Source organism: Gobius niger (assembly GCF_951799975.1).
Source record: "Gobius niger genome assembly, chromosome: 10".
In the NCBI taxonomy this organism is placed as follows: Eukaryota; Metazoa; Chordata; class Actinopteri; order Gobiiformes; family Gobiidae; genus Gobius; species Gobius niger.
Window position 1 is genome coordinate 25,954,538 of NC_136861.1, and position 18,695 is coordinate 25,973,232.

General features: G+C 42.9%; 1 protein-coding gene across 1 annotated transcript; it reads right to left on the reverse strand.

The window, feature by feature from the left end:
• Positions 1–619: 619 nt before the first annotated feature.
• On the reverse strand, positions 620–18,359 carry farsa (phenylalanyl-tRNA synthetase subunit alpha). Its single transcript, XM_079563924.1, has 13 exons — positions 18,183–18,359; positions 5,940–6,077; positions 5,763–5,861; positions 5,566–5,684; positions 5,170–5,262; positions 4,263–4,391; positions 4,046–4,161; positions 3,657–3,741; positions 3,422–3,521; positions 2,378–2,546; positions 1,533–1,610; positions 1,336–1,450; positions 620–871 (listed from the first exon to the last, which is right to left on the reverse strand). Exons 1-13 carry the CDS (start codon positions 18,324–18,326, stop codon positions 766–768), a joined length of 1,491 nt encoding a protein of 496 aa, XP_079420050.1. The 5' UTR covers positions 18,327–18,359; the 3' UTR covers positions 620–765.
• Between the last annotated feature and the right edge of the window lie 336 nt (positions 18,360–18,695).

Sequence of the window (18,695 nt, forward strand, 5' to 3'; positions counted from 1 at the left end):
ACAATATGCAAACATTACCTGACTTAGGCCAAGTGTTATTTCAAGACTCATAGCTTAGGCTTACAAGAAAGACTTACAGAGTTCCTGCAATTCTCCTCGTCCATAATCCAGCCGCTTTTGTCACAGGTGGCAAAGGGATTCCCTCTTGGACTGCACAACACAGCCCGTTAGATGCAAATATTATGCATATGGGTAAAGTTATATCCAGCCTTAAACACTAGCTCTGATTTCTATCTTATTTTAAAACTTGACTCTTTAGGGAAAATGTGTCCCATTGATTCATTCTTCAAACACCACAACTCAAATGGGTGGAGACAGATGTATGTCTTGTGCTTAGATAGGAGGGAAGTAGTAACGGTCAACTTTCTATCCTCAGCAAAACGTATAGGTATTTTAGGCTAGATTTGTTGTTGCCAGCCAGAGAGCACAGCCAGCCAAGGCTTGCCAAGAGACGGCATTGACTAAGGCTCTGAACTTCGGGTGACCTGCCTGGCGTAATAAGAGGGGAAAAAAGAATAAAGATGTGTTGCAATGTAGACTATATGATATACCAATGGCACAAAAGCAGTAGTGTAGGTTGCATTGATGTGTCTTTTTGTTTCTTCATGATTAAGTACACAACAGGTTAATTACAGTATAAATTTACAAAGGTTGGTTTATTCAATGGTTTAGTTTTTTGCTGTACAATGACTTTATTTCATATGCTAAACGAGGCAGCACTTGTAATGCTTTGGACGTCCCGGGATTGGTTGTAAAGGGCAAAAATCATGAGTCTAGCCTGCAAATGGGGCCGTCGTAGACCATCTGCAGGTTGACCTTGTGTCCCACCAGCTCTCTGATGTTGTTGATGCCGTACTTAATCATCGTGGGCCTGGAGGATGAAAAGGAAAAAAAAACTCAGGTGAGCGAGTGTTACGGCTCTTAGGGAGTTCAGGCAAAGCAGCGTCGGCTAATGCTCCGAGAGGCCATCGCGCAAAACGAAAGCTCGGCTGTGAAGAGGATTAGTCAGCACGGATTATAGAGATTTTCCCCTGTTGATTTGACATGTACTTATTAGCCATGACAAGTGTGTGTGTGTGTGTGTGTACTAAAGTCTTAGCTCTTTTAACCCAAATTAGTCGCTCTATATTTGGAACATTTGAACTTAAGACATACCATGAAAATGTCATTTCCGAATAACGCAAAATTGGAATCATAATCCTTGATAGAAAATAAAGGGATTTATCCTGAAGGCATCGTTGCCGTGGACGATAAGCTCACGTGGAGGGAACTAAACGCAGGTCCAATGAGTTTTCACGTTTGTGCTATCTGTAATATTGAGAGTACAGTGTTCACCTTTCTAGAGACAGGCCCCAAGCGATCACTGACACGTCCTCTGGGAGTCCCATGGGCAGCAGCATCTCCGGTCTGAAGACGCCGGAGTTACCCACCTCCACCCACTTTTTCAGACCTACGACAGCAGTAATTCAGCATTACATAGAGTAGAATAGACATCTTCGGTAAGTCAAGAATCGCTGAAAAGAGAGTCTGACCTTCATGATAGCTGAACACTTCCATGCTGGGTTCTGTGTAAGGATTGTAAGCTGGTTTGAAGCGCAGTTTAGTAATTCCTATGGAAGAGAACAAACAAGCAAGGGTAAAATCAAACTAAAATGTGGGAAATCATGACTAAAACCGAACCCTCTTAACCCCCACCTGAACCGAGCACATTTTCTCCAGTTTGGCTTTACCCAAATCTAAAAGCTTATTGGACAAACCGTCAAACGAGGATGAAAATACAACAAAAAATTGACAAAAGAGCGACAAAAACACAACAAACAAGCAGCAAAAAACACGGTTAAAAAAAAAGGATGAAAAAGCAAAAAAAGAGCGTCAAAAAGTGACATGCAACAAAGAAGCAACAAAAACATGCCAGAAAAGCAACAATAACACGACTAAAAAGTGACAAAAACATGACAAAAAAGCCTCAAAAAGCAGGGATAAAAAGCGTTGAAGAAAGATAAAAAAGGAAGACAAAAACCAGACAAAAAGAGACAAAAACGCGACAAAAATGTGACAACGCAACAAAAAAGTCATGTAGGTTTTGTAGGTCTTAGCATTCAAATGGCCTATAGGCTTTAAGCTGCAGTTGAGAAGCTTTAAGATTTGGGTAAAGCTGAACTAGAGAAAATGCGCTTGGTTAAGGTGGGAGTTAAGAGACTTTGTTTTAGGCTGTGTTAGCAAGTTCTTTGAAAAACCTATGTCATATGAAAGACCTGAGTGAGTTTGCAATATATATCGTGGCTTGCGACAATGATAAACAATCATTTGGTGATACATTGTGCAACACCAATAATTGTCACACAAGAAGTACTGTAGGTCTATCGGAGATCCTCACCCAGTTTGGTGAAGAACTGGTGCAGGATGCCCATGAGGTCCCCAAGTGTGAGGCCGTAGTCCGCCACCACGCCTTCGATCTGGTGGAACTCTGCCAGATGTGTGGCGTCCAGGGTCTCGTTCCTGAACACCCGGTCGATGGAGAAGTACTTCACTGGAGTGAACTTTTCCTGATGTGCAAGACGGCGAGATTCAAAATGATATCAAATTGTATCAAAAGAAGACGCAAGAATTTAAAAAGAAAACCTAAACAACTCCTCCATCTTTGTTTAATTTTGACGGAGTTCTTAATGAAAACGCCTATTGATTTCTGCGTATAACAGTCAACAGAATGTCTCACTGAAAAGGACATGCCAATTATGCCGATCATATGAAAGTGTGACATTTATAAAGTTAAAATACTGTGTGCAGCCCTTGCATGGAGTTGAAAGTAGGACATGCCCTTTAACCGTCTTAAAATGGTGCTGCAAAAATATGGGCAAGCTGGTATGTCAAATGCTTATGCTTTTAAGTTAATAGGCATCTGGTTCCACGTGTAAAATCTGGCAACCCAAAGCACGAGGCCAAACAATTAGGAACCAAAACAAAACATGTACATCGACTTTGCAATCAGTATCTGTAAGGGATATCTTTGATTTGTACGTACACATCCCCTTCATGTCTGAGGGAGTGGTGTTTGTGTAAAATTGAACGGATAGTAGTGAGTGGATGTACTAGATAATGTGCAGAAACTGCTTCATACACAGTCGGGTCAGAAGAGGCTGTCTCTATCATAATCCCTCTTGTTCTTTTAAAGAGGCTTTCAAAGTATGTCGTCAGAGCGAGTGGTCGGCAAACTACACATGATTGCTGTTTGGTAAATTCAAGTAATACAGCAGAAGTCAACACGCTGTCCATGTTGATGCACAGTTATGCGGTCAGATGGAGCCATACGACAGATGTGAAATAATAAATAATGAAATAACTGTAAAACAAATGAGTTGTGCTTTACGAGTTGTTTTCTGTTGCCTATAAGAATCCTATAAAATACAGTGTTCACAGTCACCTGCTGTGCGAGTTTATACAGCATGCGTGCGCTGACAGCTGTGGTGTGAGTGCGGAGGATGTTCTTCTGAGCCTCCTCAATCTTCCAGTCGTACATGTACCTAAAACACAGCACAGTTAGGAGACAAGTTTGGTGACAAGAGCAATTAATTACAAAAGTCACACAGGATGCTCCATGATGATGTGAAAATGGTCAATAATAGTACTGTTCACTGTGGATTAGTTTGTTATCTTACCCCTGGGAACCATAGCCTCCTTCGGAGTGGACCCTCTTCACCCTCTCCAGATAGTCCTGTGGGAACTCATGGGCAAGAGCTGGGTCTGAAATGACACATGTAGTTTATAGTAAGAATAGCAGCAAAAAGGCTCCACTCTTACCGTCTTATTTATTTATTTAACTACAGATTGTAGCCATGAGCGATTCAAAGTTACAATGCTCAGTCCTAGTGGTACTCGGGGTCATCTGCAATTTAAGATTTCATTTATTTTTATGCACTTGGTTATGGTGGTATTACACCAAGTTTTGAGTCTAAATTTAAGTCTATTAAGTCCCCATTCTATCCAGATTTGATGTGGGTTCATGGTGAGGAAGGTTTGAGGACAGCTGTCCTACATTAATGCTCACCAGACAGGAAGAAGGTGTCGTGCTGGTCTCGGGCCGGGTGCTGCTGGGGCTGGAACAGAGAGTCAAAGTTCCAGAAGGAGCTCTCGATGAAGTTATTGGTGGGCATCTCTGTGAAACTAAAAAAGCAATAGATCAATATTTTGCACGTATGCATGTAAGTGCTGAGGGGCCAAGTGTCTTTCTTTGAGAATATTAAATCTTTGAGACTCAAACTCACCCCATTTCCAGAAAGATCTGTCTGAACTGCGTTCGCACCTTCATGAGTGGATGTAGGTGGCCACAGTCGGGGGCGACCCCCATGGCTTCAAAGTTGTATGGCTTAAATTTCTTCTCCTTCCAGTTACCTCTACAACACAGCAGCACAGGCATTGAGTAGGCAAGAGTAATTAACCCACAGCAAAACACTAAGCTTTTATATTGGCTCTAGAATAGAATATACTAATAGGCCATTTAACCAAAATCAGACATGTGACCACTGACCATTATCCTTATGTTATATGTCTCAAGGTTAATTGTGTGGATGATCCGTGTGATGACATGATCTATTGTCTTTAATGTTGTACACTGGTCTTTGTATTTTCTTGCTCTGCCAGGGACTACAGATGGAAAGTAGCCATTGGCTAATTTTGGCGTATTAATAAAATATTGCGCTACTCAAGTGCAAAAACACTTATTACTGATAATGAATGATGACAATGTAGAAATGTGAAATTTTGATAACTGAAAACTTAGAAATAGATGAATAGTGCATAGAGAAATATACTTTTTGTAAAAATGTAAGTAATATCAAACTCAACATAACTGAACAAAACTAAATTATAATTTGACTAATCATGCTTGCTTTTGGCCAAATCCCTCAGTGAAATGTTTCAGTGAGGACAGTTTGACGACATGTAATGTAAATGTAAATGTGCTGCCCTGCCTTTAGGACACAGCCCAGATCTGTGGACTGGCCCCCTGTTTTGGGCAGTGATCCTCTGTGTCCACTGCCTGAGACCCTCTGTTCTGTTATTCCTGAACAGATGAGGGCAGACTGGACAGCAAATTAATTCCTCAAGTCCACTCTAGAGCTCTTTTCCATCTCTATGACAAACCATTGAAGGAACAGTGGAAGAAGAACTCACGAGGCGATCATCTCCGGTGTCAGCTCGGTCTCCTGTTTGGTGATGGTGGTGCTAAAGGAGTTTCCCTTACTGATCCAGTAAGACTTCACTGTCCTAAAGACATGTCACAAAATACAACTTGGATAGTCAGAACAACCAGGTTTATAGCAGCTACACAAGCACACAGATTATTATTAATTGTCAAAATCAACAATAATGAAATGTACAAAAAGATACAAAAATTGTTCCAGAATTGACTTTTTTTTTAATAGCTTTTAAGGAGCCCTGGTTAAAAAAAAAAAGCACTCTAACGAGAATATAAAGTTAAATCAAAAGTAACACTGCCATCTAATGACTAATATCCACACTTGCTTTCCAAAAATAAAACCTCAGGCTACTTCAGGCACAACTACTCACACTTCTGAGAGCAGTTTCCGCTTTTTCAGCTCATTTTTTTCTTTGTCGTCCAGTTGAGAACCGCTGCCCTTTTGTAATAGCAACAACCTTTCTCTGACCTGGTCCACCACACAGTCCACCTACACAACAGGGAAAAGTCAGTTTAGGAATCTGAACCATAAACAAAACACAAATCAAAACTGCAACATGATACGTACTGCTCTGTAAACCCTGGGACCGCCTTCGTGCGCCTTGTCCACCTTGATCCACTTGTTGGACATGGCTTTGCTGAAGCCGATCTTCCCAAAGGGCAGTTTCTAAAAGATGTTGAAAAAAAATTGGATTCAGTGATATTCATTTCAAGAGCGTTAGATTACCTGTTTGTGAATGTGTACCATGAGATCGCTCTGCGCCAGTCCCTCCGTTGGGACAGAAATGAACACACGGGCTTCATAGCTTCCTTGTTTAGCAATCTCACTGCCCTCCTCTGTCAGCTCCCAGTGCTTTGACGAGCGCTGCTCTGCTGAAATCATCTTGTGGACAAACAGAAAAGAAAAAGATGAACTGAGCATGCTACTAAAAATGTAATTATATATTAAATCAAATAGATAAGACCCAAAACAAATTTAAATCAATATTTATTTGTTGAAATCCAGTGGGAAGAAACAGTGAGTCCTGCACACCGTTTGGAATTTCTCACATTTCTGCCAAAATGTGTCATTCTTACTTTGATGATGATCAGACCACATTTTATGAATAAACAGTGTCTGTGTGACACACTAATGTGTATACACATTATTATTTGTTTAGTTTTAGGACGCTGATTTTGTGTAATAACTTTGTTTTAGTTGTAGTTACACACCCACGCCAGAAGGTGGCGCATTACTTCGTGAGACGGTATTGAGAGGTCATAGGCCCTCCTTCGTCAAAATGGCAGAAGCGAGGCATTGAGAAACTTCACTCGTCTCCTGTCTCATTAATTTTCCTGTTTTCCAGGTTAGTAACAGTATAAACCACATTGAATGGGTCGGAAACTAATTATAAGAAACATAGCTAAATGTAACTTTATAAATCAGTCGGTAAACACTGCATTTTTGTTAAGTTTTGCGTATGTGAAAAGACGTGAAAAAGCTAAGTCAAGGCGATGCCGCCGGCGCCATTTTGTGTGCGTACATTTTATTTTATTTTATTTTAAAGCTCTCTATTTGGATCAAATAAGCTCCTGTTGGTATCCTGACAATGTGTAATGTGTTGTAATGCCGTTGGCAGATAGATGTTAGTTGAAAAAGCATATTGAAAGTTCGAAGTTAAAGCTAAGCCTGCCGGCATACATGCCTACCATGTAATTCATGAGCCGTGCTAGACGGAGTTCAGCTAGAAGATAGCAAAGCTAACAATATGTTAAAAAGCAGTCCAGCTGCGAATATTAAAACTATTTTGGTTAAAAAAAGGAATAAATAAGACAGATAAATAGCTAAAAGGTAAAAACAGTAATTCATATATTGTGAACAGTAAAAAGGTAAAAATGTCATTGTGTTGAAAGTAATTTAAAAGTACTGTACATGAAAGACAGTTTTATTGCATATTTTTTTGCATACAGTTGTTGTGAAACAGTTTATTATACATGTGAATGTATTAATAAAAAATGGCAGAAGCGAGGCATTGAGAAACTTCACTCGTCTCCTGTCTCATTAATTTTCCTGTTTTCCAGGAACAAATATAATCTGCTCAACAGGCCCAAAACCTGGGTCTGTTACAGATTCTTGGTGGCCCGTACGGGGATTGGTTCCACATCGCCAATGGAGCTGATCCTCACTCATCTTTAAAACCTGCTGCGGAGCTGATTGTCCAAGGAGAGATGATGTAAAACGGAGCAGTTGCCACCCACCGCCGGAAGAGATCTAGCTGAGAATCACCCATCGCAGAACAACCAAGAGAGCATCATGGCCGACAGCGAGAGGAAGAGCCTGGTGTGGGACATCAGGAAGAGCCTGCTTGCCTTGACGCATGATCAACTCTTCGAGGTTGCTTCAAATGTGGGTCCAGTACCAAGCAAGGATCCTTCAATGCTGTCAAGTGGGGACGCAGAAGGAAGCTTCGAGTACATCAACTCCTTCATGTACAGTGAAGCGATGTTGGAAGCTGAGGACAGTGGGATGGGAGAGTTGTTGGCACTAAAGGACATAGTAGATGAGTTGCTACCCTCCGTCAACAAGCCGACAGATGTTGGGGAAATGAATGTGGAAATGTCGACACTAGCCTATGCCCAACCTCCTTCCTCAGAGACAAGCCTGTCCAATGCAGTTAAAACGCCTATGGACATTAGTAACACTAGCCCGAACATTTCGCAAGAAGAAGTTCGCAAAATGATTTCAGACTACGAGAGGGTTAGTAAGACATTGCAAGATTTTTTGAAAACTTCCACAATGCAACAAGCTCAAGTACTCCAAATACCACACAATGATCGCAGAACTCCTCCTAGCCCTGTTGTTTCCCTCAAAGACCTGCCTTACCTCCCAAGACGTGAGTTTAAGGTTCAGGGAGGCCAAGTGGGGGATCACTCATCTGATATCAGTTACAACAGTGTGTGCAGACAGATAGAGGAAGGCATAAAGGACAATTTCACAGAGACTGAGATTGTTCGGGGTGTGCTGAAGATTATCAAACCGGGAGATTTCAAGGATATGTTAGTTAACAAAGATGACATGACAGTTTCAGAATTAAAGGGACTCTTACAGTCACATCTGGGAGAGAGAAATAGCACTGAGTTGTTCCAGGAATTGATCTGCGCAAAACAGAAAGACAATGAGACAACACAAAAGTTCCTCTACCGTGTGATTGGCTTGAAACAAAGAATCCTTTTCGAGTCCAAAAGGTCTGAATCTGAGATTAAGTATACACCAGAAACAGTTCAAGGTGTCTTCCTGCATACAGTTTATCAGGGGATAGGACACAAGGACAATGACATTAGAAGAGAACTTAAGCCTTTGCTTGCAGATCAGTCAGTTACAGATGAAATAATCTTGAAACATGTAATGAAAGTGACCAGTGAAGAATCTGAGCGACATCGTAGACTAGGCTCAACACAACGAGGAAAACAAGCCAGTGCCCATGTCGCCCAAGCAGACGAGGGAAAAGCAAAACAGACAAAGAAAGAGACTGTAGACCAAAAACCAAAAGTTGACACAGTAAAACAGCTAGAAGAGAAGATTGATGCGCTCACTAAAGTAGTAGATTCGCTGGCAGAGAAAGTGCAAAAAGAGCGTTTTCACAGTGCAACTAGACCATCTGCATCTAAAACGGAGAGACTTTATGCATGTTCTAAGTGTGTACAGGAGGGCTCCAAAAGCTGCAACCACTGCTTCTCATGCGGCGAGGAAGGTCATAGAGCGATTGGCTGCCTGAAGCGTCCAAAGCAGCAGGGAAACGAGAGCCGGTTGCTGCGGAGGGACAAGCAGTAACCGGGACAGCCTCCGAGTCCTACTTACATACAGAGACTGCATCAGTACACAAGACAAAAGTGAACCAAGCCAAAGTCAAGAAACAGAGACTCAAAAATAACAGAAATGAGACAACCAACGCCACAGTAGGTAACAAAGAGCCCATAGTGAGACTAATAGGGAAGAAAGCGACGACCAAATGTCTCCTTAACGGTTTAACTGTTACTGCTCTTGTAGATACTGGGGCTCAGGTTAGCTTGATAGACAGGGCTTGGAGAAATAGGTACATGCCAGATGTGAATGTCCGCCCGATATTAGAGCTTATGGAGTTAATGGACTGTGGGAAAGTGCCAAAGATCTATGCAGTTAATGGTGAATGTCTACCTTTTGATGGGTGGGTAATATTAACTGTAAATTTACCAGGCAACGAAGATCCAGAGCTTTCTATGAACGTGCCATTTCTAGTTAGCTCAGTGCCCTTAGACACACCGCTCATAGGCTTTAATGTAGTGGAAGTGCTTATTCAAGGAAGTCCAGAGCAGGCTGCTTCTAACTTAGCTAAGCTACTTGGGGGTGCACTGTCTATTCCAGTCGACGACGCACAGGGCATAGTACACTTCATCCAGTCACGCCAAGAGAACACAGCTCAGGGACGCTTAAGAGTGGGTTACAAAGACACTATACTCCCTGCAGGCAGTACTACTTGGCTAAAGTGTAAAGTCCCACCTCAGCTCGACCCAAGTGAACCTTTAGTTTTGTTCGAGCCTGAAGAGAGTTGTGCCCAGTTATCACAGCTAGGACTTGGGGAAGGACTCCTCGAAATCCAGCCCGGTAAAGTGCCTTACGTGACTGTGCCACTAGAAAACCACACTAAACATGACATTGTTTTGACCAGAAAGACTGCTATTGGTAGCATACAGGCAATTAAGAAAGTGATAGAGACGGATTCATCCTTTGAAATAGACACTAAAACAGAGGCTGTTACTGTTGCTCAGGCTGAGGCAGACCCTACACAAAACTTGTGGCTGCCACCCGTAGACCTAAGCCATCTTGAGAAACGGCAACAAGAGACTGTGGAGAAAATGCTGTATGAGGAGTCAGCAGCTTTTGCAAAGGACGCTAATGATATTGGCTGCATTCCTAGCTTGCAAATGTCACTTAACCTCAAAGATGACATCCCTGTACAGAAAGCTTACTCCTCTGTCCCAAAGCCGTTGTTTTCTGAAGTGAAAGAGTACATACAAGACCTCTTCGCAAAAGGGTGGATTGTTAAATCAAAATCACCGTATGCTGCTCCTGTTGTCTGCGTCCGCAAAAAGGACGGCTCGTTACGCCTTTGTATAGACTACCGTCTGCTGAATCAGAAGACTGTCCCAGATAAGCACCCTCTCCCTCGGATCCAAGACCTGACCGACACTCTGGGGGGGCACTCGTGGTTCAGTATTCTCGATCAGGGCAAGGCGTACCACCAGGGATTCATGGCTGAAGGCTCACGTCACCTCACAGCCTTCGTCACTCCCTGGGGGCTCTACGAGTGGGTACGGATACCCTTCGGCCTTTCAAACGCGCCTGCTGCCTTCCAAAGAAGTATGGAGGAGATGTTAAGTTCACTCAGAGACAATTGCTGTATCCCATATTTAGACGACATTTTGTGCTACGCTCCAACATTCGAAGAGCACGTTGAAGGTGTTAGACAAGTTTTGAGAGCACTAAAACGACATGGTGTTAAACTGAGGCCTGAAAAATGTGAACTGTTTCGCAGTGAAGTAAGGTATGTAGGCCGCCTTGTATCTGCTGAGGGTGTGAGAATCGACCCAAAAGACTTGGACGCGGTGCAATCTCTAAAGGCAAAGACACCCCAGACAGTCGGCGATGTAAGGCGTCTACTTGGCTTCTTGAGTTATTATAGGAGCTACATACAGGACTTTTCGCGTATTGCAAAGCCTGTTTATGAACTGTTGAAAGTCAAACCAGGCATGTCAATCCAGCCGTCCCGGCAGCAAAAGAACAAAGGTCCCCAGTTGTCATCCAGGGCCCCTGTCGAGTGGACTAATGAACACCAGCAAGTACTAGAACAGCTCATTGACAAGCTCACAAGCCCTCCTATTTTGGCCTACCCGGATTTCAACTCACCATTCTGCCTCCATACAGACGCCTCAGAGCAAGGCCTTGGTGCTGTTCTTTATCAGCGCCAGGACGGGAAGCTAAGGGTGCTGGGGTATGGCTCAAGGACACTGTCACCAGCCGAAAGGAATTATCGTCTCCACAGCGGCAAGTTGGAATTTCTTGCACTCAAATGGGCAGTGTGCGAGCGTTTTAGAGACTACCTGTATTACGCACCATACTTCACCATCTATACTGACAACAACCCGTTAACTTATGTAATGAGTACCGCCAAGCTCAATGCTGTGGGGCATCGCTGGGTCGGGGAACTGTCAGACTTTCGCTTTGAGATCAAGTACCGGCCCGGCAAGACAAATGTTGACGCCGATACACTTTCACGGCTGCCCCTCAATATCGACAAGTATGTCAACGAGTGCACTGAGGAACTATCACCTGAAGTGATTCAAGCGACATGGAATGGTGCTAGAGCAGCCCAAGAAGGTGATGTTGCATGGGTTGCTGCCCTAGCCCTTGCCGCAAATGCAACTCAAGAACCACCGTCCCTTGTTCCTGCGATAAACCAAGATGAGCTCGCGAAAGCACAAAAAGAGGACAAAACTGTGGGTGAAATAATAAGACTAAAAGAGAAAACGACTGTCTTAACAAATGACATCAGAAACACAGTGAGTAAGACGACAAGAAAGATGTTGCAGGAATGGAACAAACTGCATTTTGAAAATGGACTCATGTACAGACAAACAAATGACAGAAAACAGCTTGTCCTTCCGGCCAAATACAAAGAGACTGTGTTAAAACATCTACATGACAACATGGGACATGTTGGCACAGAGAGAGTACTTGCGCTGGTGAGGGAGAGGTTTTACTGGCCGTACATGAAAAAGGACGTAGAGGACTATGTTACCAGAAAATGCCCATGCATAATCAACAAGAAACCGACAACCCATGTACGTGCTCCTATGGGCGCCATCACATCCAGTTCGCCGTTGGACCTGGTCTGCATCGACTACCTTCATCTGGAGCCCAGCAGAGGGGGATATGAGTACATCCTCGTCGTCGTAGACCACTTCACCAGGTTTGCCCAGGCGTATCCGACCAAAAACAAATCTGGAAAGACTGCAGCTGACCGGATCTACGGAGAGTTCATCCCACGCTTCGGATACCCAGCACGACTTCATCACGATCAAGGTCGCGAATTTGAAAATGAGCTTTTCAAGACCTTGAGAGAGAAGTCAGGTACGGGACATTCGAGAACGTCGCCGTATCATCCTCAAGGTAATCCCGCTGAGAGGTTCAATAGGACACTTTTGCAGATGCTAAGAACGCTAGGGGAGAAAGAAAAAGAACACTGGAAAGATTACTTGCCACACATAATTCACGCTTACAATTGTACGCGTCATGAGTCCACAGGGTATTCCCCCTACTTTTTACTGTTTGGACACCACCCGCGACTTCCTGTAGACATCTTATTTGGTTTAGTTGGGGAGAAACAGACAGTGTCACACAAAAGCTATGCAGACAAGTGGGCAAAAAGGATGACAGAAGCGTACAAGATAGCAAGTGAGAAAAGTAGGTTGTCCAGTGCAAGAGGCAAGTCCTACTATGACAGAAAGCTTAAGGGTGTAGTTTTGCAGCCCGGAGATAGGGTCCTCGTAAGAAACTTGAGTGAACGTGGGGGACCAGGGAAGCTACGTTCTTACTGGGAAAAAAACATCTATCTGGTTAAAGAGCAAGTAGGCGGTAATCCAGTTTATGCAGTTTACCCAGAGAACAGTGACGGGAGTAAGACTAGGGTTTTACACCGTAATCTCTTACTACTGGTTAATGATCTCCCAGTTGAAGTTCCACCTCCCAGACCTGAGCAAGCACCCAAGAGACTGAGAAGGGCTCGGTTAAGTGATCAAAACAGACAGAAAAGTGACTCAAGTGACTCAGACTCTGATGAAAATACAGGAGGGTACTGGTTTAGGTTCCCCAGAGAGACTGGACAAGTGGGGAGGGACACTGACTATAGTCAACCTGACATACCCCAGACAAGCCAGGTCCCTGGGGATACAAGTGACCACTTCCTGTTGCCTGCTAGAGACAATGCAAGGGTTAATGTGCAGAGTCGACATAACCAGACTGACAGAGACAATCATCCTGTGCCACAGATGCCTCCTACTCCTGTGGTACAGGCATCGCCTACCCATTCTGAAGAAGAAAGTGAAAGGGGTGAAGTGCTCACTCCTCAAGGACTTGCCCCGCCTCCTCAGATACCAGTAGTTGACCCAGAGACTGAGTTGAGAAGGTCAAACCGAGAAAGGAGACCTAGACAAATGTTAACCTATGAGTCACTAGGTGAACCTTCGCTACAGCCACTGGCTATGGTATCCACACTAGCCACACCATATATGCAATATCCGCCATGGGTACACACACCTTTCATCCCATATGGTCCAGGGTTTGCGCCTTATATGCCTTACCCTGTTATGCCATACAGTTACCCTACACATATGCCTTGTTGAATATTTCATTTTTGGTAAAGTTTGTGAACTTTGGTATTTTTGAATGTCAGGAGCCATTTTTAATTGTCAGGGAGCGTGTGACACACTAATGTGTATACACATTATTATTTGTTTAGTTTTAGGACGCTGATTTTGTGTAATAACTTTGTTTTAGTTGTAGTTACACACCCACGCCAGAAGGTGGCGCATTACTTCGTGAGACGGTATTGAGAGGTCATAGGCCCTCCTTCGTCAAAATGGCAGAAGCGAGGCATTGAGAAACTTCACTCGTCTCCTGTCTCATTAATTTTCCTGTTTTCCAGGAACAAATATAATCTGCTCAACAGGCCCAAAACCTGGGTCTGTTACATCTGCTTAAACTAATACCACCCAAACAATTACATTTTATCACATTTTTATTGGCCATGACATGTAAGCATTCACAGGACAGCGTGGAATAAACACTGAACTATTCAGCTTTGGTTCGCGAAAGAGCTGTTGGATGCTCCACAGCACTATTGGAAAAGTATACTGTGGATTGTTGAATTGAACATACAACGTCATGTGTGGAGGAAAAATGGAACAACAGCACCAACATCAAAACCCTATCCCCACTGTGATGTACGGTGCAGGAGAATCATGGTGTGGGGCTGTTTTGTTCCTCAGGGCCTCGACAACGTGCTATCATCAATAGAAAAAATAATTCACAAGTTTATCAAGATATTTTGCAGAAAAAACACATTCACAACATGCATGGAATAAGTAAGTGAACCCTTGTATTAAAGAGGGGGTATTATGCTTTTTTCAGCCACATAGCACCAGTCTATAGCACACTACAATGATGACCAAACCTTCTGTTGGTCTGTAAATGCAGTAAATTAGAAAAACTGCCTTGTATAAAATTGCTTTTTCAAAATGGCGGTAGCAAATGACTTGAAATAGGCCCCTATCTCTTTAAGAACCTCTGACCCTTTCCGACACGCCCCCTCCACACGCTGTCTGTGGCATCACAACAACACTCCGCTTGTCTCAACAGTATTGAAACTACAATCGGTGCATTTTAATTTTTATTGTTGGAAAGGAGCTACTGTTTATCACTTTGTGAACAATGGCCACACAGGATATTATTTGGAGACGAACCTTCCACACCGGACGCTTGGAAGGGGCTTTTGCCTGAAAAATAACTGCTGTTTGGAGGCTATCTCTTTGCATCTGCCATGCCCTATGGATCTCTAACTATACCCCCATGGACGACACCAGGATCTGCAGGAGCCCATACGATTCAAAAGACGGACATTATCTGTGCAGGTGGACAATGGTTTTTCGAGGTTACCCCGTTAGCTTGTTATAATCGACTACAGCTCATTGTTGATGAAAAGTCTGCAATAAACCACAAATGTGTAAAGCCAGGCTCATTGTGTGATCATCGTAAAGGCTTCTTCGAGTAGTTGCTGCTTTATTGATGTTATTTGTGCATAATATGCTGCCTGTTTTCAATGAATGTTGTGAAGGTGAAGGTTGTTAGCTTGTCGCGGCTAATAGTGCCTTAGCTCCGGGAGAAAACACTCGGCTACGACTCACTGTAGATGAAATGTGAGCAATAAACTACGAAATCAACAAGCCAGGCTCCGTGTGTGATCATCATAAAGGCTGCTTCAAGCAGTTGCCTGTTTAGTGACGTTTTCAATGCATAAAATGCTGCTTGTATTCAGTGAATTTTCCCGTTAGCTTATCGCGGCTAGCTTGTTAGCTCCGGGAGAAAACCACTCGGCTACGACTCACTGTAGATGAAATGTGAGCAATAAACTACGAAATCAACAAGCCAGGCTCCGTGTGTGATCGTCATAAAGGCTGCTTCAAGCAGTTGCCTGTTTAGTGACGTTTTCAATGCATAATATGCTGCTTGTATTCAGTGAATTTTCCCGTTAGCTTGTCGCGGCTAGCTTGTTAGCTCCGGGAGAAAACCACTCGGCTATGACCCCTTGTAGATGAAATGTGAGCAATAAACTTCCAAATCAACAAGCCAGGCTCCGTGTGTGATCATTGTTAAACGGTTCTTCATGTGTGTGGTGGTTTTATTGACTTTATGTGTGCATATTTCTCGTTTTCACGTGATGACTCGAGGTTTAGCTTAGCATTAGCTTTCTCCGGAGGCTCTGTGCATCATCAAGGCCCAGCGCAGAACCAGACACTGAAATAAGTGTTCTTGTCACCGGTTTTAATCCTGGGTGTTTCGGTAACAGAAACACTGATGTGTGTCTTTGTAAAAGTTTCAGAGCTGCTGTAACTCCGGTTCACAACACATGAAGCTAATCCTCCATGATGACTCTGTTTACATCTTAGGGCTAGACACTGCAGGGAGGGGGTTCTGCTGAGGGGCAGTGGTTGGTTACTCGGCTGGTGACGAAAGGTCGGAGGCGTATCCTGGAGGTCGAGGGCGTTTCCTGAAGGAATCAGGCGTTTTATCCCTAAAATGGCCGCCATCAGAGTTTCTACAGATTACTCGAAAATACGTGAATGTGCTAAGGCAACACTTCAGGCATGTTTTTAATGAGGGAATTACTTAATAACATGATGTAAAGCTTGAAAAAGTCCATTTTGCATAATACTCCCCCTTTAAATATCTGGCTGATCCTTTTTTTGCAGCAATAACTGCTTTTTTTGTAGTTGCAGATTAGACGCTCAAAACGATCAGGATCAATCTTGGACCATTCCTCTTGACAAAACTGCTGCAGTTCAGTGAGATTCCGGCGGTGTACTTACTTATTGCACACTCTCCTGTGAATGTTTACATGTTATGGCCAATAAAAATATGATGAAATGTAAATGTGTGGGTGGTACTAGTTCAGGCACACACTGTTTATTCATTGTTATGATTTTGATGAAGATCAGACCACATTTTATGACCAATTTAGGAAAAAATGTGAGAAATTCCAACACCTACCTTTTCTTCCCACTGTTGTATTGCAGTGCAATGCACTAGATGCATTAATATTTTAGAAAAATTGGTACAAAGATAAGTTAAGCATTATTTATATGAACAAAAGAAGAAGCACTGCATCAATTTTAAGAAATGCTGCCAACTTGAAGTGATGCTATAATTATTATACAATATCATATCAATTTGATTTTAGGCCCAGTGCTTTTTAACCTGTAGCTCCCTCTTAGTGATTTCATCAGGAGACATGGAGTGAACTTTAACAGTGATGCTGATGATACACAGTTGTATTGAGCTTATTTTTATTCCACACACCCAAAAATAAAAAATAAATTAAAATAATCACTAAAATAGGATATTTATCACCTGAGAAATATTGCCACTTTCTCTATCGGGCCAACACGGAGACACTGATCCATGCTTTAATCACCGTAATGCCCTGTTTTCACAAAAAGACCATATCACGTTTAAAACTTCCAGCAGCTCGTGTCCTGACGAAAGACCAGAAGTACACCGGTCACTGCATTGGCTCCTCGTGAGTTTCAGGAGTTTGAAGTTCTTGTTTTTTAAATGTCTTAATGGTTTGGGTCTTTCTTTTACTGTCTTTTTTTTTAACTGTTTACCTTATAAAACCTTCATCTTTCTTGCTTCGGCCTAGTCCTTTTGAGTGTCATTACTATGTAATGATGTGATTTTAAATTAAGAATGTAAAATGCTTAAATAAACTATTTCTAAACTCTGGAACAGCCTATCGGAGGAGCACGGGGCGCAGAGAATGTACTTTTTTTTCAAGAGCAGGCAAGACTTACCTTTCTAATTAGGCTTATAAATAATGTTTATTTGTTTAAATGCGATTTATTTGTTTTGGTAATAATTTATTCTTTAGTTTAATATATTTATTTGATGCTTATTTTTGCAGTTTTGCCTTTCCCCCTATTTTTAGGACTCTCTCTGAGCCTGAGCCCTCTCTCGGGAGTGGTGATTGGCTGGCTGAGTAGATGGAGGTTGGGTGTCTCTGGTGCACACAGCTCCTCTGGCGCTTCCTCATTCAGTTTATCTGCACTTAGCCATACGTCCTTTATTTTGGTCCATTGTTATAATGTGTAGGTCAGTGAGCCGAGGGGATGGTGTCCTATATATTTGGGGGAGTTGGGGTGATTTTAACCTGTGAAGCACTTTGACCTATACAACACTTTAAGAAAGATTGATGGATTAACTTAATATCAAGTGACTTTACTGAAACATGTCACAGTTTATTTTTCTCAAAGCAAAATACGCATTACAAGAGTGGTATTGAATGTTTCTGTTGGCAACTTTTAATATATTTGGTAGTTATAATTTGCGTTTATATGATTTACACACGTTTACACCATTGAAAATGCACAGCGTTTTAGCCATGTGGATGTTTAGTCCCCTGGCTTTTACTATTGAGTTTATCTTTGCTCCAGTCTATGGCTGGAGCTCACCAAGTCACATGCAGCATATTTTGGGGAGCGATTCTATTTCAATGTTAAACATAATTTAAGGAGCAAAACGACTTTCTCGTTACTCTAGTTGATGTGATCTGGTTAAAGTTGCATCAGTCAGAGACTGACACAGTAAATGAACAGTTGCCACTGGGACTTCCGGTGCTGCTCGGGTCGATAAACTCACGTCTCCCAGGGACTGTAGACTCTTCACGGCCCCGACCACAACCTGGTGGTCCACCCCGAGGCTGGACGCGGCGTCCACGCTGTCCACGCCATTGTCCGCCTTCTCTATCAGCCGTAGAAGCTCCAGCACCCCGGTGTCAGCCATGCTGCTGCCCCGCAAAGACCGACAGGAGCGGAAGTGACGGAGCTCGCGAAGCCGAAAGCGCTGTAGTAGAGGCGCACGAGGCGCACAGTGACTTGGGCCAGCGGTAAAAACTGAACCAAAACAACATCTCTACTTCAGTCAGCTTCCATAAAAATATGGACTGATGTTGATTTTTGTGATCGTCAAATGCCCATTTTGAAGTTGGCAAACGTTTGTTAGTCCCGACCCGACATCCATCAGATTGACACTACCATAGCCATTATGGTATGTTCATTTTCTATGTGAAAACACGGGCCTTTATTTTAATGTAATAGTGCAGAAACTCCACAATATTTACAATCAAAATCATTTCAAAGTAAAAACGTTTAT

Bases quoted from the DNA above. Each gene is read 5' to 3' on its own strand.
- farsa (XM_079563924.1), bottom strand. From the start codon at position 18,326: ATGGCTGACACCGGGGTGCTGGAGCTTCTACGGCTGATAGAGAAGGCG. The intron at 4,162-4,262 runs GTGAGTTTGAGT...TTGCTTTTTTAG, and splicing joins CAGATCTTTCTGGAAATGGG to TTTCACAGAGATGCCCACCA. The intron at 3,522-3,656 runs GTAAGATAACAA...GCTGTGTTTTAG, and splicing joins GGAGGCTATGGTTCCCAGGG to GTACATGTACGACTGGAAGA.